This window comes from Petromyzon marinus, chromosome 37 (genome assembly GCF_048934315.1).
Source record: "Petromyzon marinus isolate PM22_M1 ecotype Great Lakes invasive population chromosome 37, UKy_Petmar_22M1.pri1.0, whole genome shotgun sequence".
Classification (NCBI taxonomy): Eukaryota; Metazoa; Chordata; class Hyperoartia; order Petromyzontiformes; family Petromyzontidae; genus Petromyzon; species Petromyzon marinus.
In genome coordinates, this window is record NC_133703.1 from 17,486,835 (window position 1) to 17,509,581 (window position 22,747).

Sequence of the window (22,747 nt, forward strand, 5' to 3'; positions counted from 1 at the left end):
GCTGTTTCCCGATAAATATCACTTAGTTTTACATCTGACGTTATCTCAAATAATAATTAATTCCACCTCTTCTTCTTCTGAGAAATGGAAGAGTAGCGCTGTCTCTTTAAGTGGGGGCCCATTCAGCAGCAGTGGCGTGGGTCAGAAATAGCAAAGCTGCACCTTACCACATGCAACCACCTTCAACAATCAACTAATAAACTGACATTGTGGAAATCCACTGCTGGATGATGAGGGCCTCCTCACGCCGCGTCGGTCACGAGGCTGGGGAATCGAACTCGCGTGGCTCTAGTGAGCAGCCGTGAGTTGTGAGGAACAGAGTCGTCAGGTAGCGGGGTCAGCCGCGTAGCCAGTCACACATCACGGGCGCAGTCGCTCGGTCAGAATAACGCTCAGTGAGGGTGTGCGGGGAGAGTTAGGGGAGAGTGAGGAAGGGGAGGATGAGTGAGGGGAGAGTGAGGAAGGGGAGAGTGAGGAAGGGGAGAGTGAGGAAGGGGAGAGTGAGGAAGGGAGAGTGAGGAAGGGGAGGGTGAGGAAGGGGGGAGTGAGGGAGGGGAGGGTGAGTGAGGGGAGAGTGATTGAGAGTGAGTGAGGAGGGGAGAGTGAGGAAGGGGAGGGTGAGTGAGGGGAGAGTGAGGAAGGGGAGGGTGAGGAAGGGGAGGGTGAGTGAGGGAAGAGTGAGAAAGGGGAGGGTGAGGAAGGGAGAGTGAGGAAGGGGAGGGTGAGTGAGGGAAGAGTGAGGAAGGGGAGGGTGAGTGAGGGAAGAGTGAGGAAGGGGAGGGTGAGTGAGAGGAGAGTGATTGAGAGTTAGTGAGGGGGAAAGTGAGTGAAGGGTGAGTGAGGGGAGAGTGAATGAGAGTGAGTGAGGGGGAGAATTAGGGAGGGGAGGGTGAGTGATTGAGAGTGAGTGAGGGGAGAGTGAGGGAGGGGAGGGTGAGTGAGTGGAGAGTGATTGAGGGTGAGTGAGGGGAGAGTGAGTGAAGGGTGAGTGAGAGGAGAGTGAGGGAGGGGTGAATAATGGGAGAGTGATGTAAGAGTGAGGGGTGGGGAAGTGAGGGAGGGGAGAGTTCGTGAGTGAATGGAGAGCAAGGGAGGGAAGGGTGAGGGAGGGGAGAGTGAGGGAGGGGAAGGTGAGTGGATAATTGTGTGAGGAGAGAGTGAGGAAAGTTTGATTGGAAAAGTCCAGTTGAGTAAGGAAAGCGTGAAAAGGGAGCGTGAGTGCACAGGAGTGAGTGGAGGGGGTGAGTGGAGGGTGAGTGGAGAGTGAATGGAGGGTGAGTGGAGGGTGAGTGGAGGGTGAGTGTACAGGGGTGAGTGAAGGGCCATGAGGGTGGAGAGAGAGAGTGAAGGGCCATGAGGGTGGAGAGAGTGAGAGAGTGAAGGGCCATGAGGGTGGAGTGAGAGTGAGAGAGTGAAGGGCCATGAGGGTGGAGTGAGAGAGTGAGAGAGTGAAGGGCCATGAGGGTGGAGTGAGATAGTGAGAGAGAGAAGGGCCATGAGGGTGGAGAGAGGGGAGAGAGTGAAGGGCCATGAGGGTGGAGTGAGAGAGAGAGAAGGGCCATGAGGGTGGAGTGAGAGAGTGAAGGGCCAGGAGGGTGGAGTGAGAGAGAGAGTGAAGGGTCATGAGAGTGGAGAGAGTGAGAGAGTGAAGGGCCATGAGGGTGGAGTGAGAGTGAGAGAGTGAAGGGCCAGGAGGGTGGAGTGAGAGAGAGAGTGAAGGGCCATGAGGGTGGAGTGAGAGAGTGAAGGGCCAGGAGGGTGGAGTGAGAGAGTGAAGGGCCATGAGGGTGGAGTGAGAGTGAGAGGGTGAAGGGCCATGAGGGTGGAGTGAGAGTGAGAGAGTGAAGGGCCATGAGGGTGGAGTGAGTGAGAGAGTGAAGGGCCATGAGGGTGGAGTGAGTGAGAGAGTGAAGGGCCATGAGGGTGGAGTGAGTGAGGAGAGTGAAGGGCAATGAGAGGGTTCAGAGTGAGGAGAGTGAAGGACCATGAGGGTGGAGTGAGAGAGAGAGTGAAGGGAAAAAAGAGAGAGAGGGAAGGGGTAAGGAGAGCAGAAATAAAAAAAAAATATTTTGTTTGGTCTTGCATTTAAAGGGGGGGGGGGGTTACATAAAGCAAAGCATAAAAACACGAAATGATGAACGGAGCAAAGTGCCGACTACACCGAGCACCTTCTTGTTCCCTCTGATCGTAAAAAAAGAGAGAGCGAGAGAGGTTTGGGGGTGGGTGTAGAGTGGGCGGACAGGGTGGAGAGAGAGAGAGAGGGAAGAGGGAGTGGAGAGAGAGAGGGAGAAGGCGGAGAGTGTGGGGAGAGTGAGAGAGAGGGAAGAGGGAGTGAAGAGAGAGGGAGAGAGGGCGGAGAGTGTGGGGAGAGTGAGAGAACTGTGCTGGGTTGCTGCCGGAGAGAGTGCAGGAGGGAGAGCGCTGCGAGTGTGGAGGGTACAGTAGTGCGCGTGCAGCACAGTGCACGGTGGGGAGTACAGCGGAATACAGTGCGGAGTGGAGAGTACAGTAGGTGAGTTGGAGAGTACAGTAGGTGAGCGTGGGGAGTCGAGTTCATGATGGCGAGCTGAGTACAGTGGAGGGTGCAGCACGATACGTTGGAGAGTAGAGTTCAGGGTACGTGCACATTGGGGGGGGGGGGGGGGTAGTGGGGGGAGTGTACTCTGCGGAGAGTCGTCTCAAGTTCATTTTGTTTAACCCACAGAGTACTCGAGTGTTCCAGGAGAGACAGAGAGAGAGAGTCGTTTGCAAGAGTGAGCTGGGTTAGCTGGGGCCGGTAGGGGGCCTCTGATCCCGATTGAGTCGAGTCGCTGAGCTTGAGAGTATCGACCACTGATGACAAGAGTGTGGAGTACAGCACAGGGTGTGGAGTGTGGAGTACAACACAGAGTGTGGAGTACAGCACAGAGTGTGGAGTGCAGCACAGGGTGCGGAGTACAGCACAGAGTGAGGAGTACAACACAGAGTGTGGAGTACAGCACAGAGTGCGGAGTACAACACAACTGAGGAGTTGAGTACGCCGTGGAGAGTAGCGTACAGCAAGTAGGTCGTGGAGAGTTGAAGGGGGGGGGGGGGCGGTGGTGGTGGTGGGCCGCGTGTGGGGAAGAGCGCTGAGAGTTCAGTGTTCGGTAAGGGGGGTGGTGGAGAGTTAATTGCCACAGTGGAGAGTGCAGTTAGGGATGGTGGAGAGTTAAGTGCACTCTGGATAGTGCAGTTTGGGATGGTGGAGAGTGCAGTTAGGGATGGTGGAGAGTTAAGTGCACTCTGGATAGTGCAGTTAGGGATGGTGGAGAGTTAAGTGCACTCTGGATAGTGCAGCTAGGGATGGTGGAGAGTGCAGTTAGGGATGGTGGAGAGTGCAGTCAGGGATGGTGGAGAGTTAAGTGCACTCTGGATAGTGCAGCTAGGGATGGTGGAGAATGCAGTTAGGGATGGTGGAGAGTTAAGTGCACGGTGGAGAGTGCAGTTAGGGATGACGGAGAGTTAATTGCCACGGTGGAGAGCGCACAGAGTGGGGGACTCCGTAGCGGAGGCGTCTTCCTCCTCGCTCCTCCCTCCGGGCCTCTCCCTCCTCCGACTCTCTGCGGGCGTGGAGAGACCGCGGGAGAAGAGCAGAATTACTCTCCACGCTCGCAAATTTCCCCTGGATCCCGTACCCCCCCCGTCCCCCGCCCTGGGACTCCGCGAGATGCAGGGGATACAGCGCAAAACGACGACGACGACGGTGATGATGATGATGGAGGAGGAGAAGGGGGAGAAGGAGGAGGGCACGGAGAAGCGATTCGGCCCGGGGAGAGTTACTCCGGGCGGCCGCGGCTAGACGCGGAGTTCACTCTCCATCTCGTTCTCTACGCGGAGTGCGGGTCACGGCGAGGTGGTGGGGGGGCTGCCCTGCCCTGCCCTTCCCTGCCCCTTCAGGTGGTTCCCTGCCCCTTCAGGTGGTTCCCTGCCCCTTCTACCCCTTGCCCAGCTCACTCGGCCCTGCTCCCTGCTCCCGTCCAGGTGAGAATGTGAAGCGAGCCTCGCGACTTGCGCGCGGTGACACATTTGAAGTTCGTGAGCGACCTCGCTTCTTTTTGATGATACAAATGATGTTGATGTTGTTGTTGTCGGTGGTGGTGGTGGCAGCAGCGCTGGTGTGGTTGATGGTTGTTGGTGGTAGTTGTGATGATGGTGTTCGTGAATATGATGGTGATGAGGGTGGTGATTGTTGATGTGGTGTAGTTGTGGTTGACGTTTTGATGCTCGTGATGATGGTGTTATTGATTATTATTAGTGTGGTGGTTAGTGTGGTGGTGGTGGTGGTTGTTGGGATGTTTAGTGATCGGTGGTGGTGTGAGAGAGAGAGAGTGGTGGAGTTGTTGTGCATGCCGAGTGGCTTTTATTTTAAAACACAAATTCCATCGCCCAGGGCAGTGCCCACTCTGGCAACTGTATCCCGTGTGGCAGTGTTTACGTTTGACTGTGTGTGGGTGTGTTCGTGTGTGTATTCGTGTGTGTAGATGTGTGTGTGTGTAGATGTGTGTGTGTGTGGATTCGTGTGTGTGGATTCGTGTGTGTGTGGATTCGTGTGTGTGGATTCGTGTGTGTGTGTTCGTGTGTGTATTCGTGTTGGTGTGTGTGTGTGGATGTTTGTGTGTGTGGATTCGTGTGTGTGTATTCGTGTGTGTGTGGGTGTATTTGTGTTGGTGTGTGTGAATGCGTGTGTGTGGATTCGTGTGTGTGTGTGTGTTTATAAGGGTGTAGCGGGTTAAGCGCATGTGGCAACCCGAGTTCGATTCCCTCTCACAATCGTTGTTGACATTGGCGAATATCTGGGCCTCCCCTAGGTTGACTCGGCAATTAATCAGTACCTGGGTTCTGTGTGTAGGCAGCAGCACTGGGGGAGACAAAGGTGGCCTGGCGTGGTTGCTGGTCACCCACTCCATCGTGTGCTCGCTAACAGCACTTGCCCCAACAGTCTGTTAAGGCTACACGGTGGATATTTGTCCTTGTGCAAGTATAACTTGTTTTATTGTATTGTGTGCGTGTGTGATTGTGTATCTGTGTGCGTGTGATTGTGTGTGTGATTTTATGTGAATGTGAGCGTGATGATGTACGTATGTGTGTGTGATTGTGTACATTACCGTGATGTCAAATCATGCAGCCAAGCATGCACATGAAAGCCAAATTTCTGAATGGAATTGGCCAAGAATCCCAATGCGGCAGCACCCTCTTGGAAACGAGTCTTGAGATTAATTTGAGTCTTTGCTGGGTACATAAAGAACCGTTGTGTAGTTTTTGTCGTCATAAAGGACATCTTATGTTGTTACACAGAACAGTGTGCACGTACATACACGTGCACACTGTGCGTGTTTGTGAAATACAATCTCTGTACCTTATATTGTGTTACCTGCGTGCCCATCTGTAATAAATCTCCCAGTAGGCGTGTATTGACCAGCCTGGTGAAGTATGGTTATATAACGCAGGGTGTGGGGATGCCCTCATCCAGCAGTGGAGTGACAATGACACAACATACACACAATAGCACGACAACACACAACAGTATAACACAACAGTATAACACAAAAACACACAACAGCGTAACACAAGATAGTTTATATTCAGTTATTGTTGTGTTGTGTGGTTGTCTTGTTATGCTGGTGTTATGTTTTGTGTTATACTGGTGTTATGTTTTGTGTTATGTTTTGTGTTATGCTGGTGTTATGTTCTGTGTTATACTGGTGTTATGTTTTGTGTTATGCTGGTGTTATGTTTTGTTATGCTGGTGTTATGTTTTGTGTTATGCTGGTTTTGTGTTTTTTTGTTATGCTGGTGTTATGTTTTGGGTTATACTGGTGTTATGTTTTGTGTTACGCTGGTGTTATGTTTTGTGTTATGTTGGTGTTATGTTTTGTGGTGGTTTGTATACCGTTATGCTGTGCCCGTGGTGTTATGTTATTCTATGGTTGTTGTTGTTGCGTGGTGATTACGCGACTATGTTCCTGTTGACGTGTGTTCTTGTGCTGTTACATAATTGCGTTGCTGTGTGACTTGCTGTTTAGTTCTGGTGCCACTGCGCTTGTGTTGGAATTGTGCCGCTTTGGGCCGTCGCGCGGTTGTTGAAAGTTGTTGGAAGTTGTTGTCACTGTGCAAGTCCCCCTACCACAACAGCTCCGCACCACACACTTTGTTGTCATTCTGCCTGTTCACCCGGAAAAGCCTTCACTGAGTCTCAACACTATTTTTAGGAGGGTCCTGCCAGGCTCTCGCATGAGTTTGGTGGGGGGGGGAGAGATGAGATTGTTGCTGCTGCGGCTGTGTGATCCCAATTGAGTAACTTGCTGGTGATTTCTCACTATTGCAATGTTTGACCACAACCCGTAGGTAACGCTGCGTGTGGATGTTGTTTTAGCGTCTTCGCCCGATGTGTGTGTGTGTTGTAAGCCGTGCAGCGGCTCTGCGTGCTGTTAAATAACTTCACCCTAATACGCTCTCAGTGTAAAGTGTCGTTTATGGTCGGTGTGTGTGTGTACGATGGATGTGTTTATGATTGCTTTTGTGAGCTTGTTCTGCGTTTAAATGTTTCGGTTCTGAAAGAGAGATTGCATCTCCGTGAGCTGCCCAAGCTTCACGTGTGTGTGTCTACGTGTGTGTGTGTCTGTACGTGTGTGTCTGTACGTGTGTGTCTGTACGTGTGTGTGCGTGTGTGTCTGTACGTCTGTACGTGTGTGTGTCTGTGTGTGTCTGTACGTGCGTGTGTCTGTGCGAGTGTATGTATCTGTACGTGTGTGTCTGTGCGTGTGTGTGTGTGTGTGTCTGTGTGTGTATGTACGTGTGTGTGTCTGTACGTGTGAGTGTATCTGTACGTCTGTGTGTGTCTGTGCGTGTGTCTGTATCTGTACGTGCGTGTGTCTGTATCTGTACGTGCGTGTGTGTCTGCACGTGTGTAGCGGTAGTGTAGCGGTTAGCGCGCTGCGCTATGAACCCGGCGACACGGGTTCGATTCCCGCTCACGGCCAACACCAGTGACGATTATCTTAACCGGTCCCGGCCCTCCCCTAGGTCGACTCAGCCTCAAATAAGTACGTGGTGTGTATAAACATCGCTACTAGGAAGACAAAGGCGGCCCCGGGCATGGTGTTGATCACCGACCCCCTCGTGTGCCGTGCCGGCCGTCATAGATCCAACTTGCCCCAACAGTCTGTTCAGGGGGGGTGTGATCGTTGTGTCCGCGTGTTGCAAGGTGCCGTGTGTGTTTTTTTGTTGTGGTCACGTGTCGCACTGACGTGGGGTCCCGCCTACCCTATTTAGTGCGTGCGTGTTTGGGTGTGTGTGTATACATGTAGGGGTTTGTGCGTGGATGTATTTGAGCGCGTGTGTTTGTGTATGGGCGTGCGTGTGTGCTTTTGGGTGTGTTTGTGTGTGGATGTATTTGAGCGTGTGTGTTTGTGTATGGGTGTGCGTGTGTGCTGTTTGGTGTGTGTGTGTATGGTGTTGGGCGTGCGTGTGTGCGTATAGGAGTGCGCGTGGCGTGCGTGAGGTTGTGTATAATAATAGGTGTTTAAACGCGTGTATGTGTGTATGACGCCAATTTTTTGGCGTTCGCGTCTCTGTATAAACAACATTGGAGGGAGGGGGGGGGGAAGAGAGACAAAGGCGACTGAGCGTGTCGCCTTGCCCGCTCTTCCCACCAATAGGTGCTCGCTAAAAGCACTTGCTCCAACAGCCTGTGCCGTAGTCGGCTATACCCGGGGCGGGGGGGGGTCTCTGTGCGTGTCGCCGTGCGTGCCGTGTTCACCGCATGATAGGTCCCCTCTGCATCCGCAATTAAAGCGAAGCGGGTGTGTGTAGAGGTGGGGGGGGCTGCGGAGAAGAGGGGGGGCGGCCGAGGGGGACGTGAGACGCGCTATTAATAATAGGGGGGGGGGGGTCACCTTCACAAGGGGCCATTCCGGGATGGATGAGAAGGGGAGGGGGAGTGGGGGATGAAGGCGGGGGGGTGGGGGCTTCTGGGTCTCGTGACTGCGGATCTCTCCGCCGCCGTGACGCAGCTGAAATTTGCGGAGGAGAGAGGGGAGAGAGGAGAGAGGGGAGAGAGAGAGAGGGGAGAGAGGAGAGAGAGAGGGGAGAGAGAGAGGAGAGAGAATGGAGAGAAAAGGGAGGGTGGAGAGAGAGATAAGAGAGAGCGCGGAGAGTTCGGGGGAGAAAGAAGAGAATAGGGAGAGTGTGGAGAGAGGGGAGAGATGGTGATTAGCTCTCTGTCGTCTCGATACTTGCATCTGTCGCCGTATGTCTGTATTGTCTCTGTGTGTCCGAGTCTCTGTGTCTCTTCTGTCGTCGACTGCATACCAACGTGGACCCACACAACACACTTCACAGGGCGTAACAACAATACAGTTCTAACGCACACCACCACCACCACACACATACGATACCACATATGGACCACACGACTTCGCGCATACCACGGACGCAGCACACACCCCACACATACGCCACTCACACGACCACGCACACGCTCCACCATGCAGAAACACACAAGCACGCGCGTGCAAACATCGGCACGAACACACGCCCCACACACACACCACCACCACCACACGTACACGTGTCGCCTCCTCGACACACTGGAGTTAGCGCGTTGCTTCGCGAGAGTTCGGAAGGCAGACAGGTCGAAGGATCAATTGACGCACGCGCTGAAATTGGAAACAAAGATTGATTGATGTATTCACCTGCCAATAACTCTGCCACTAGAAGGGAGCGTTGGCGCAGTGGTTAGTACACTACATGATGAACAAGGGGGACCTGAATTCGATCGCCGGCCACGGCTAACATCAAGGGCTAATTATATAATCTGAACCGGTCCTGGGGTTCTCTACCAGCCAACGTGGTGAAGTATGGTCAAACAATCCCCACGACCCACGCTGCGTGGAAAGGCCCGGCGTGTTGACAAAAAAGGGATGTCCATCAACATTGCAGTAGTCTAAAACCCCACTACAGAGTGCATAATGAGTTTCTTTGTGTAATTGCAGATATAAAACCTATTACCCGTGACAACAACACAGGAAGGGCGATCGAGTCACGGCTATAATGTATGGAGAAAGAATATGGAACAAAAGAATATAAATAATGGGAAATAAGTGAAGGGAGCGAGAGAAACGGGAGCAGAGGGTCAGGAGAGATGAGGATTGGAAGAGGCTACAACAAGGATCTCGACGACGGTGTTGCTGCAGCTGAGCAGCAGCAGCGTCTGTTTTCACAGGGGGAGGGGCGAAGGGAGGGAGGGGATTCAGAGGGGAGAGGGGGTGTGAGCGCACACATAAAGCCACGTGATTTACAGGGGTCTCGGTGAGTTGAAATGTAAGTAATCTTGATTTGAAGCTTTCGTGACTGCTGGGATTCCGTACTTTTTGGTTCTTTCGGTTAAAGTCACGTAGAAAAATAATACATCACGAAACGTCGTGATCTATTATTTTTCTTCTACGTGACTTTATATGTAACTGTTTAATTAAATATAACAGATGTGTTTAACGTGGGCATTGACAAAAGAAAATGAAACATCTGAAAAGTGCGCAAAGAAAGATGGGGAAGTTACGTGCTGAGGAATTGCACTGAGAGAGCGTAAGGCATGCAGAAGCGAGCATATGCAGGTGAAAGGCATTGAAAGTGTGAAGACGAGTGAGTGGACTTGGAGCAATGCGAACGACTCTAAATCGGGGGTGATGATGAACGGCGGACGAGGCTAACAACGGAGTGGTGGCTGAATAAGGAAACACGGCTGAGAGAAACGCGATCCGCGGAGATGGAGCGATTGAATCAGCCCATGTGTGCCGTCCGATAGAGGTGGCTTGTTGCATTGCGAGACCGTAATGGATGGTCGGCGACTTTCGGAGTCATTTAGCCAGCAGTGGATAGAGCATGGCCGATGATAGAAAAGGTATCGACATTTGGGTGGACTGGAAATTGATTCATAAATCCATCTGTGCGGAGCTATGGGTGTTCAACCCCTTTGTACGACCCCGTGATGGGAGTGTGCGTTGTTATGTGCCACTGGTGTAATTGTGCCACTGTCTAACGGTGTCACTGTGTGAGGGTTATTGTGTCGCTGGAATCCACATAAATGCATAATGTGACATAACTTGTGATTCCTAAGTGAGGGGCGGGACCCCCTTCTTCCCCACCCTGCGCCTCACAATGCCCTCAATTGAGCACGGGGGGGGCGGGGGGTGCTGCCCCGCCTCGCCCCCCCACCCCACCACCGTCTTTCGGAATTCGCTCTGTTTCCTATCAGGGCAGTGGGGGGAGGGTGGGCGGGGGCATTTGGGGTCGCTGAGGACGAATCCACGCCCACTATTTGGGAGCGTGATGGGAAAGGGAGGAGATGGAACGAGAGAGGAAAGGAGAGAGGGAAGATATGAAACACAGAGGAGAGGGAATCGGAGAGAGGGGAGATGGACGAGTTGATGACGGTGAGTGTGAGATGCAAAATGGGGAGAGGAGAGGGGATGGCATAGGGAGGTTGGTGGAGAGAGTGGGAGAGTGAGGGTAGAGGAGTCAACGGAAAGGATAGGGGGAGAGTGAGAGAAAGAGGACCGCATCTCTAAGAGAGAGTGAGAGGAGAAAGAGAGGGGGGGGGTAGATAAGGCGAAGTGAGAGAAGAGCGTGGGAGACAAGGAGAATGATGGGAGTTTGGGAGGAGAGATGAGATGGGCTTAGATGGAGCGAGTGGGAGAGGAGGGAGGAGAGATGAAGGGAGGAGGGATGGGGAGAGTAGTGGGAGGAGAGTGGATCGAAGAAGGGCGAGGAGAGTAAGAGAGCGGGAGGGGGGATGAAGGGAGAGGAGGGAGAGAGTGCGTGGGAGAGTGAGAGAGCCGCTAGGAGGAGGAAGAAGAGCGGGGTGTGTTTGTGTTTGATTCACGCGTGGGACTGGAGGAGGTGAGTGCCGCGTGTGCGTACGTCTATGTGTGTGTATGTGTGCTCGTGTGTTAATGTGTGCGTGTGGGTGTGCGCTGGTGTCTACGAAGGCGCGCAAGTGTGTGTACGTGCGTGTGCACGTGTTTGTGCGTACGTGCGTGTGCACGTGTTTGTGCGTGAAGGCATTTAGAGTGTGTGGGTGATTGTGCGTGTAGATCTGTTGGTGCGTGCGATTGCTTGTATGTTTGTGTGCGTGTTTGTGTTAAGTGTCTTGTGTGCGTATTAGGTGTGTCTATCTGAGTACGTGTCGGTATGTGTGTGTGTCTGTGTTCATGTGACGGACATTTGTGTTGTCAGTGTGTCCTCGAATTAACGTGTCCCGCATATAATGAGGGAGGGTAGGCGGGGGTCGTTATGGGGAATTGGGACCCCCCCCCCCCCCCGAAAAAAATGGAAAACATTTAAAAGTCGCGCTCCCAGATATCAAAACCTGGACAGCGCTCAGAGAGAGCAGTGTCGGCCCAGTTCAAGGTCTGTGGTTACGAAACCGTGGCAACATCAGATCGCGCGTCTCGGAATCGGAAAGCAATTGTTGGTGGTTCAAGTCGCGTATTATAATTTTTTTCTTTCCAAAAAAAAAGACCATTATTTTTCAATTGCGTTATAAATGGTTGTTGTTGTTTTTTTTTCTCACCGGTATGTAAGTCGGTATAAATAACATTACAACAAGCTGTAAATGTGATGCATTTAATGTTTGTGGAAATAACATAACGGGGTTTTGTCAAAGCGACGGATATAGCGGGGGGGTGGGGTCGGGTGCCCCCCCCACCCCCCCGTGAATTTTCCGAGTTTTATTCTGGGACACGCAGTTTGTCGTGCGTTCTGTTTGTGACGTTTATGGTGCTGGTGGTGGTGTTGATGTGGTGGAGGCTCGTAAAGGACGCTGCTACTGGGCAGTTGTAAGGCAGTCGCCCTCCAGCAACAACGGAGTGCAGAGGAGCGACGCTCACAACAACGAGCGCCGGGTAGCTAAAGCACAGCAAGTTGGCACAGTAGGGGACACAGGTGGTGCATCGGCCAGTCGTCTTAGGCAGTCGACCCATAGGCACCTGGTCTCTGTCCCACTATCTCCACCCAGCGGGCGTTCGACACTTAACGTGACCTAAACGTGCACATAGCCTGGCACAAGCGCCGTGGTGACGTCACCGCCACTTAGTGGCGAACGGCGGTTGTTGTTGTTGGTGTTTATGTTGTGATGTAACGTCTGTGTTTACAGTTGTGTCGTGAAATTGATGTTTACTCACTCTGTGATGCATGTATCGTGTTTGTGTTTACGTTGCGATGTTGCCGTCATGCCATGGTCGTGTGGGATTGATGTTTCCGTGATGTTTGTGGTGATGTTGCAGACGTTGTGCTCCTAAATTTGGCACAGGGGCCTGATTATGCTTTGCCATCAACATAATCATCACTGCCATCATTTACATCACCGATAACGGTAGGCATCTTGACGATGATGGTAGTAGTAATGATGGAAGTGTTGATTATGGTAGTGATGATGGTATTCATGATGTTGATGGTTTTTATGGTGGTGGTGGTGATGTTTGTGTTTATTATGGTAGTGATGAAGATCATGGTCGTAATGATGGTAGTATTGGTGATGGTAAAGTGATAATGATGGTAGTGAGTGATGATGATAGTAATTCATGGTAGTGAGTGTTGGTGATGGTAGTGTTGATGATGGTAGTGAGTGATGATGGTTGTTGGTGATCATATTAGTAAGTGACCATGGTGGTAGTTGAGTGATTATCGAAATGAGTGGTGATGGTAGTGATGATGACGGTAATAGGTGATGATGATAGTCGTGAGTGATGATGATGGTAGTGAATGACGGCAGTGTTGGCGATGGTAGAGTGATGATGTGGTTAGCTCCCCCCCACCCCTTGTTGACGTTCACGCACCACACCAAGTTCTCATTACGGGCGAACTTAAGACCGATTTAGATCTCACTCGCCACTGACGTGGGACGTAGCCAGGAATGGAAGTCGTGTGTGTATCGCAGCGCGCTAATCACTGCGCCACCGCTCCCCAGACACAAACACTGCTGCGCAGATGCCTTCGTGGCCTGTGCGTGAGTCATCGCCGGATGACTTCAGCGCGTTTGGGGAGCAGGGTGATGGGGCGAGGGTGATCTGAGGTGATGGGGGGAGAGCGTGATGGGGAGCGGGGTGATGGGGGGGTAGAATGTAAGGTGATGGGGGGGGGATGATGGGTAGAGGGTGATCTAAGGATGATGGGGAAAGGGTGATGTAAGGATGTTGGGGAAAGGGTGATGTCAAGATGATGGGGAGAGGGTGATGTAAGGATGATGGGTAGAGGGTGATCTAAGGATGATGGGGAGAGGGTGATGTAAGGATGATGGGGAGAGGGTGATGTAAGGATGATGGGGAGAGGGTGATCTAAGGATGATGGGGAGAGGGTGATGTAAGGATGATGGGGAGAGGGTGATGTAAGGATGATGGGGAGAAGGTGATGTAAGGATGATGGGGAGAGGGTGATGTAAGGATGATGGGGTAGGGTGATGTAAGGATGATGGGGTAGGGTGATGTAAGGATGATGGGGAGAGGGTGATGTAAGGATGATGGGGAGAGGGTGATGTAAGGATGATGGGGTAGGGTGATGTAAGGATGATGGGGTAGGGTGATGTAAGGTGATGGAGAGAGGGTGGATGGGGGAGAGGGTTGATGGGGGAGAGGGTGATGGGGGAGAAGGTGATGGGGGAGAGGGTGATGGGGGAGAGGGTGATGGGGGAGAGGGTGATGGGGGAGAGGGTGATGGGGGAGAGGGTGATGGGGGAGAGGGTGATGGGGGAGAGGGTGATGGGGGAGAGGGTGATGGGGGAGAGGGTGATGGGGGAGAGGGTGATGGGGGAGAGGGTGATGGGGGAGAGGGTGATGGGGGAGAGGGTGATGGGGGAGAGGGTGATGGGGGAGAGGGTGATGGGGGAGAGGGTGATGGGGGAGAGGGTGATGGGATGATGGGGGAGGGTGATGTAAGGTGATGGGGAGAGGATGATGGGGAGCGGGGTGATTTCATGTGACGGGGAGAGGGTGATGAGGGAGAGGATGATGGGATGATTGGAGAGAATGATGTAAGGTGCTGGGGAGAGGGTTGATGTAAGGTGATGGGAGGGCGATGGAGGGTAATTTAAGGTGAAGTATGGAGGGTGAGTGGCGGGTGTGCGGGAGATGGTGTGTGATGGCTGGGGAAGCACAGTGCATCGGGCACTACGAACCCCAGCTCCCTGAGATCAATTCTTAGCCACGGCAAACACCGACCCGCACTGGCTCGTGTAGTGATGTATGGTCAATCTACCCACGTGGTCAACACGGCGTGGGGAGGCTTTAATCCAGCAGTGGCTATAATTGAATTACAATGCGACATCGAGACTGACTGATCTCACTTAAATTCGGAATCATCAGTGAGTTTAGCCCAGATACTTACGTAAGGTGATGAGGGAGGGTGATGTCATCAACATTAACCCTCCATCACCCCCAACATCGTCTTGAACCACGCCTCTCATCATCGCCATCGGCCCCCCGCCCGCACCATCAACATGATCAACCCCTCCCCAATCACCCATATCATCAACAACCAATCATCCACACCCTGCCTCCATCACCCACTCCACCCCCACCATCATCATCATTTGCTCACTCCCCCATCATCATCATCCCCTCCCCCATCACCCCCATCCTCAAAAAGCTCACCCCCCCCCCTTCTTCACTCTCCTTCCATCACCGACTCCCCTACCACCCCGCCTCTCCGGGCGAGCCCACGTGGTTAGTGCAGTGCAGTACTGTACTCGAGCAGCCTGCATCGCGGTCGCCGTTGACTCGGAGCCAAGTTCCCTCCCTCTGCTCCTCGTTGCTCCGCTTTGCGCCTCTTCCCCCATGCGTCTGTACCTCCCAGATCGTCCCTGCACCACCTTCCCCGATTCTTATTGCGCCCTTCCGCACCTCCCTTACACCTCCTGCTTGTCTGCTTCTCGCGTCATCTCTCTGCTCTCTTCTGCAACACCTTTGCTGCTTACCCTGCACCTCCCCAGCCTCTCCCCTATGCTTCCTTGCTCCGTTGTCATTTGCTCCCCTCGCCTCGCCTATGCTCGCCCAGCCATCACGGCGCACTCCCTCCCTCTGGCCCTCCCTTGGGGTCGATTCGGCATTAAATGGGTGCCCGGTGTAGTGTGTGAACATCAACACTTGGGAGACAAAGGCGGTCGGAAGTGATGCTGGCCACCCACCGCCTCGTGTGCCATGCCGACCTAAATAGGTGCTCGCTGACAATACTAGTCCGAACAGTCTGTTAAAGGCTATATAGGGGATTTTTGTCTTTGTTTGTGTGTAAAGAGTCACTTGTTACAGGGGTATGTGTGGTAGTACCGGTGTTGTGTAGTAGCGTTGTACAGGCGTGTGTGTGTGTGTGTGGCAGGGTTTGGTACGGGTAGGTGTGTGTGTGGCAGGGTTTGGTACGTGTGTTTGTGTTGTAGGTCTATGCGAGTCCAGTCGGGTGATCCTAACCCTGTACTCTCACATTCACTTTCCCACTTTCAGGCGGGGGGGTCCTTGGGTGCGTGTCTGTGCCTCCATCCCATGACGTGCCCAGGGTGAGAAGCCCCCACGGTGGGAGCGCGGTCCCAACACTCCAGGATCTATCGGCAATCCAGACTCCCAAGTCTCCCGGATCGAAAATCCAGGCTCCGGGATTCAAACTCCCAACACCCAAGGATCAATAACTCCAGGTTCCAGGCACCGACGCTTGAGGTTACCAAAGGCCCAGCAACCAAGACTCCAGGCTCCACAAGCCAATAATCCTCCATGCGGCGTGCTCCAGGCCCTAAGGCTCCTCCAAGCTTTGGAATTGTGGCTCCAAGCTCCCCACACTCCAGACTCCTGTCCTAAGACTCCAAAAACCTGGAGCATGGACCCCCAGGATTTCTCTACGCCCGGCTCGGCGCCTCCCCCGCCGCTGAGTGCAGGGGGCCGGGTATCCTGTCATCCCGGCCCCGCTGCTGGCCCTCCTTCTCATCTTCTCTACCCCCCACACAAGTACCTGGCGGCCCTCCACCTGCAACAGAAGCCCCTGCCCAGCGCGCACCCCTCAGGTGAGATGCGGGATCCCCCACCCCTTACCCCCCCCCCCGTAGCGAACGCGGGAGGGTTTTCCAGGTGTGGTTGTGTGGTTGGGGGTGGAGGGCCCTGTGTACTGCAGCTGAGCCTGCAGCTTGTCAAGGGGAGGATTTAATGTGGTTGCTGGGAGATTTGGAAAGTGGAGCTGGGGGGGGGGGGGTATTGGTTGCTGGGTGTGTGCTAGGTGTGTACACGCATGCACGTGTGTTTTGTGTGCGCGCGCACATGATAGTGTAGCGGTTAGCGCTAGGAACCCGGCGACCCCAGTTACATTCCTGGCCATGGCCAACACCGGGTGACGATTATCTGAACCGGCCCGAGGTCAACTCTGCCTCAAATGAGTACCTGGTGCGCTGCGTCTGGAGACCAAAGGCGGAAGTCCGTGGTGCTGGCCACGCTCCCACTCGTGTGCCGTGCCGGTCTTCATATGTGCACTTGCCCCAACAGTCTGTGTAGGCTGTACGGGAATGTTTATCTTTTACACAAACATTAGCCATGCTTTAAGCTCGCACCACAGGACGTGACTGCACACGTTAACACGCGCGCACGCTGGTAACCACGCGTGTACCCCACATGCTAAATGGGGGTCTATTATAATCGCAATCTCACGATTACATTGTCCTAAAACACGAGTTGAGCCTTATGCGTGGATATGAATTATTTAACCAATTCTATATTTGTATTGGTGGTGACGCTAGTGCCTCGCTAGTGCCTCGCATAGCAAAAAGTGTAGAGTAATTGACTACCTCTCCGGCTATACAGGAGGTCCTGGGTTCGATCCCAATTCCTGACGCCTGTATATTTGGAGTTTTCATGTCTCTCCCCCGTAGTATCATGGATTTTTCTCCGGGTCCTCCAGTTTTTCCCCCTCCCCGTTTAGAATGAACATGCGTTTAAAAGTTGTTTTGTTGCTATAAATGTCCACGTGTTGATAAACCACTTCGTTGTGCCATCATTTGTCGCTTTTGAAAGCGTTGCATAGCTCGGTGGGCCTTACCTTGTAATGTAAAAAACTAGTTTAGTTTTAGGGAAAGCGTCTTGAGACTTAACGCTCTCCTTTTTAGAAACAAGGCTTGTATATATTAATGCATCTTATATAAAAGAGGACTCCACAGTTTTAATCGATGTTTTTTTCTACTCTGTAGTTGACTAAACTTAATGTAACTACACTCGTGCACAAACCCCAATACGTGTACACACAGACTCGTGGAAACTCAACACAGGGACGGATTTCCCCCCCCACCCCCATCCGTATAGCCTGAACCGACTCGTAGGCAAGTGCTGTTAGCGAGCACCTCATGTAGGGTGCCAAACGGCACATTGGGGGGGTGGTTGGCCAGCATCACGCCCGGTCGCCTTTGTCTCCCCAGTGGCGATGTTTACACCGCACTAAAAACTCATTTTGAGGTGGAGTCGATCTAGGCGGGGGGAGGCGCAGGACCGGTTCAGATAATCGTCACCGGTGTTGATCGTGAGCGGGAATTGACCTCGGCTGGCCGGGTTCGTAGCGCAACGCGCCAATCGCTGCACTACCGCTCCCCCACAGCACGTGTGTGTACATGCACATGGGCACGTCACCCACGAACCCGCCTCTCCACGTGTGTGTGTGTACACACGCGTGTGCATCCACAATAGACTCGCATGTAGGCACCCACAATGTCACACCATGGGGGCAGGTCGTGGTTTTGAAGAAGTGAGGGGGGGGTGAGAAGATGGAGAGAGGCGGGTTTCGTGGGAGACGTGCAGAAGAGGTAATGAGAGGAGGCGAGAAGACGAGGGAGATGGGTGGGGGGATGAAGGGTAGGCGGAGATGTGGATATGGGGAAGAGGACGGAGGGAAATTGCAAGAGGAATGAGAAGAGCAAGGTGGGAAAAGAGGGGACAGATGATTTTGCCAAGCCCGGTGCAGCAGCGGCGTTGTCGAGTTTCACGAGGAATCTGTGGGGGAGCAGCAATGTGGAGTTCATGTCCCCCCCCCCTCTCCCTGCTCCCCCCCCCCCCCCTCGTATAAGGGGGGCTTCTTGCGGGAATGAGGAGCCTGTAGGGGAGGGGCTGTTGGGCACAGGCTCCTATCCCCTCCCCTCCACCCTCAATACAAAGACCCCCTCCCACCCCCCCACCCTCCCTTGTGTTTGCACTTGGGGTCTAAACTTGAACCGCGTCGGGCGAGGGGGTAGGGGACCCCTGTCTGGCCGTGGTGCTGCTGCTGTGGTGGGGGAGGCGGGGTCATTCGGGGACACGGGGCGTGGGAAGGTGGTGGCGGTGGTCTGATGGAGGTGTGGTGGATTTGGTGGTGTCGTTGAGATTGCGGGGTGTGTGGTTGAGATGGTGGGCAGTGGATTTCTGTTGGCGTTTATTGAGATTGTTGTGGGGGTGGTGTGAATTTTTGGCAGCTGCTCTAGTGGTGGTGGTTGTTTATGGTAGTTGGTGAGTACAGTGGCGGTGGGAGGTTGTAGTGGATGTTGCTACCGTTGTGGTGACGAGTACAGTTGTGGTGGTAGTTGTGGTGTTGGTGGCGGAGCAGCTATTGTCGTGGTGATGTGGTTGTGGTGGTGATCGGGGGGGGGTGGAGGGAGGCACCACAATTGATGTAGAGTGGGAGAGGCCCGTCGAGGGGGTGGAGAGGAATGCATTGAGAGAATCGGCCTCTCCCTGTACCCCGCCGCGACTCTCACGGGCCCGAGTGCGAGCGTGCTGTGAAGGAGTGTGTGTAATGAGTGCTTGTGTGGGGAGCGGTGGCGCAGTGGTTGGCGCGCTACGAACCCGACGAGCTCCTAGCCAAACATCGGTGACGTATCTCTGAACCGGCCCTGGCACCGCGTCTAAAACGGCAGCACACTCTCGCCCCTCTACCCACTGGCGAGCCTAAGGAGGTTCTAGCCACGCCAACACCACTTGCCCCCAACAGTCTGAGGCTATACGGTGGCGTGCTTTGTATTTTGTGTATAAATGTGAGTGTAGAGAAATACGTTTTACACGAGTTAAAAAAAACTAAATCTAACCCAGTGGATGTCGGAGGTGGGAAGCAGTGGTTTAGTGCACGGCCTTGGAAAATCTGACCTTGCGTTTTTAGATTCTGCGAGTGATATCTGAACCTGTGGTTTGACCTTAAACAGTAACTGGTTGCTTTTGACGGCCCCCTCCCACCCGTGCTGCCCTGAATGGGTGCTTGCTAACAACACTTTCCCTAAACGGCCTTGTTTAAAGGCTACACGGGGAATACTAGATGAGGTTTAGGTTTTTCAGCGCGTGCATTTATGTAATTGGAGTACTGTGCATGGAGAATACGAACTTGTGTGTTTTTTTTTACTTTTGTTGGAGCTACTGAGGACCAGGGGCTCAAAGCGGCCAGCTACAAATCGCATGATCGATGTAACTGAGCGGAGTGTAACGCGAATCTTTGTCCAGAAATCCATCTTCATTTAGACTGCAGGAATCTGATGAGAGTGACTGCCAGTGTGGTGAGTGGGTGAGGTGTGTGAGCTGCAGCATGGAGGTTGAACACTGGATAGACTAAACAAAACATCTGATGCATAAGCTTAGTGTACTTGTGACGGTTTCAGAGGCTGTACATTGTGTGTGTGTGTGTACGAGGTTGCATGTAAAGGTGTGTCCATGAGATTGAGCGTTTACACGAAGTGTGTATTGTTTGAAGGGCGTTGAAGAATAAACGAGAGGGGGCTGGGTTATTAACCAAACACCAACGGCCACATCCAGCGTGACATCCACTCGCCCCCTACACCCTACACCCTTACCCGCGCTCCTAAGCCCACACCCATAAAAAACAACCCTCCCATAAGACCACCCCCACTCACATACCCCCTCCTCCACTCCACAAATCCCCCCCCCCCCCCTTACTCGCACCCACAGAGGAAGTGTAAAGTTGGGAGCCCGATGATGGGGGTGTGACGACAACTAATGGGCACAATCACTCGGGATAACCTGTAACAACAACACCTGGATCTGTTCCTCGTGACCTGCAAGGGGCAGCGAGTCTTCCACGCCTCGCGGTGAACCGAGTCTGGCACAAGTTGTCGTGGTGAAGACACCGGCCACTTGGTGAATGGCGGCTCTTGTGGTTCTTCTGAAACGACAACCAACTCCACCACACCTGCCATCACAATCACCGCCGCTACCACCCCCACCGTCTGGATCGTGTCTGCAGAAGTCGTTAGGAGCTATGGTGGCCATACAAAGTCTGCGTGTGGTAGATTGCCGTGCCCGGGGATGAGTGCTTTTTATGCCGGGAAAGTTTTTGGAGTCTAATGACTGTCTTTCAGGAGGATCTTACCATTTTTTTTCAATAGCAGACGACGATTGTTGTGTAGATTGCAATCGAGTAATTGTGTGCGAACTCTATTAGTCGTAGGGAGCGGCACTAACGAACCCGGTGACCTGAGTTCGATTCCCGCTCGCCTCCAGAACGGTGGCGAATGTGCAAACTGGTTCTCGGCCTACCCTAGGTCGGCTCGGCCCTAAACGAGTACCCTGTGTGACCATGTAAACATCGGCACTGGGGAGACCCAAAATGGCCGGGTGTGGTGCAAATGGTACTTGCCCAAAGGCTATATGGGGGAGCTTTGTCTTTCTGCATGTGTAGGGGGAGATGGTGAATCACTGGTTCAGTCTGATCAATTTTTATAACGGTTTCCAATCCAGGGGTGAAAGCATTAACGATGCAATTTTAGTTGTGTAACGTGCAGTCGCCATAACTCCTTAAGACGATTCGGTATGAACGAACACTTATCTTCCAGTTGTATTGCTACTAGCTGCTCGCTCTAGAGAAAATTGGCAAAAATTGATGGAACGGTTCCTCCCAAAGGGGGTTTCCCAAAACATGGTGACATCCTCTGGCAATGCGTGTGCCCGTCACCCGCCATGTGGTCTCCCTTCTCAACTTTACACGCCTTGTTACCGCCAATCAAATTATTCAGAGGGTAAGCCATGTGTGTGCATGCTTTTTTGTCCTTGTATTTCCGTGGATGCTACATACATAAATACTAGTGGCCATGGGTGGGGGGTGGGTCCACGTCAACTGATTGTGCAGAATATAGATTTTTTTTTTTAAAACCCACGTTAAATTTTGCACATCGTTTGCCGAAATGTATCGTGAGCTTGACAGGCGGCCATGCGGGGATCGCGTTTGCTGCGAGTCACGAGGTTTGTGATTCAAATCCAGGAGGCAGCCCCCTGGTCCATTTCTAGCACTGGTTTAAAACCTGGCTTTTGTTCTAAATGATAACAATGTGAAAAATGTTTCCAATGTTTCAAGGACCTTCTCAATTGTGGCACCTGAATTCGGGAATGAATGTCATCTCTTCCAATCCAGCCTTTATCTGCATTTGAGGGCATTGGTATACGGCGACTACTACCACGCTTGAATGCCATTTGTAAAACCAATTGACTGGAGCTTGAGGCTTGATTTTTCAAATTGCGGAATTGCAAATAATTCTTTTTTTTTAAATACCACGATTTTTTTCCTCTCGCCAGTGTCAAGGATAATTTAGTTATTTTTGGATTTGCAGCTTTACTTCCTTTTTATACATAGTTCTGGTGTTTTGTTACTTTCCTATTTATTTTTTATGAGTCATCTTAACATTCCCCTGCTTTTGTTCTTTCCCCCTGCACAAACCCTCCCTTTCCTATCTGCCGTTCTTGCTACCGCATCGACCATTCTAACCTTGTCACCATGGGAAAAAATGAGCTTCTAAGCTCCAATGGTCCTTGCCCAAAATCGAACCGATTTTGCCACGATGCGCGTATGAACAGTAACGACACCAAGTGCCGTCTGCTTTTACAGCGGACCGTTAAAATCCCGCGATGTCACTCAAGTGTCGGCCATTGCATGCGGGCGTCGCATGTCCATGTTTTCCAAATTTTAAAGAATTGCACCCCAAATTGCGCATTTTTTTTATCTACGTGGCCATTCTAATTCTCCCCCTCCCCCACCGCCAAAAAACTTGGCAGGACCCTCCTGAAAAGGATTTGTGATGGAGGGTAAACAAGTGGGGGGGAAAAAAAAATTCCATAACTGTGAATCCCTTTTTTCTCCACCCCCCCCTCCACCCGCATGCTGCTGCAGGGAGCCCTGGCCTAGGGGCGTCCACTGCGTTCCTGGGTAGCTTCTTGGGGGGTCCTCTGGGTGCTTCACTGGGAGGAGGCTCAATGGGTGGCTCGGCCACACCGCCCGCTATGTCGGTCTCTGCTGAACGTGGATTCCAGACGGCACCACAGGGCGGCATGACGCGCGTGTGGGCACCACCACCACCACCACCACCACCACACGACGGTGCGTAGTGTGCGTGAACGGTAAGACTAGTGGTTCGTGCACTGCGCTATGAACCTGGCGACCTCGCGTTCAATTGGAGCTGGTTGATGTAAATGATGATGAAATGTGCAGGTGATGGTGGAGACAAGTGGTGCTGGTAATGAAGCTTGCAGTGATGAACATGTGATTTTTAGGATGATGATTGTGGGGGGGGGGGGCCGGTTGTGTGCTCACGGCTGTTATACAGGCTTCTCCCATTTGCCGAGCAGTGGGGGGCTCTACCCCCCATACCTTGCTTTGGGACCACTGGACGGCACTGGGCCCACGGCGTCCCCCTGTCTGTCGCGGCCGCACGACCCCCACACAGGTACGCCGCACTTCTGGCCAGTCACGATTT

General features: G+C 52.8%; 1 protein-coding gene across 9 annotated transcripts in view; it reads left to right on the forward strand.

Annotated features, from left to right (window-relative positions):
* Positions 1 to 3,097: 3,097 nt before the first annotated feature.
* Positions 3,098 to 22,747, forward strand: part of LOC116949506 (uncharacterized) — a 48,812-nt gene continuing 29,162 nt past the window's right edge. For 3 of the 9 annotated variants that reach the window (XM_076072362.1, XM_076072369.1, XM_076072367.1), the window contains exons 1-4: positions 14,173 to 14,735; positions 15,507 to 16,057; positions 22,165 to 22,371; positions 22,598 to 22,717. In XM_076072362.1, the coding sequence (XP_075928477.1) occupies positions 15,874 to 16,057; positions 22,165 to 22,371; positions 22,598 to 22,717 (511 nt within the window). In that variant the 5' untranslated portion in view covers positions 14,173 to 14,735; positions 15,507 to 15,873. The other 6 variants (XM_076072363.1, XM_076072366.1, XM_076072364.1 and 3 more) reach the window with 6 other exon arrangements.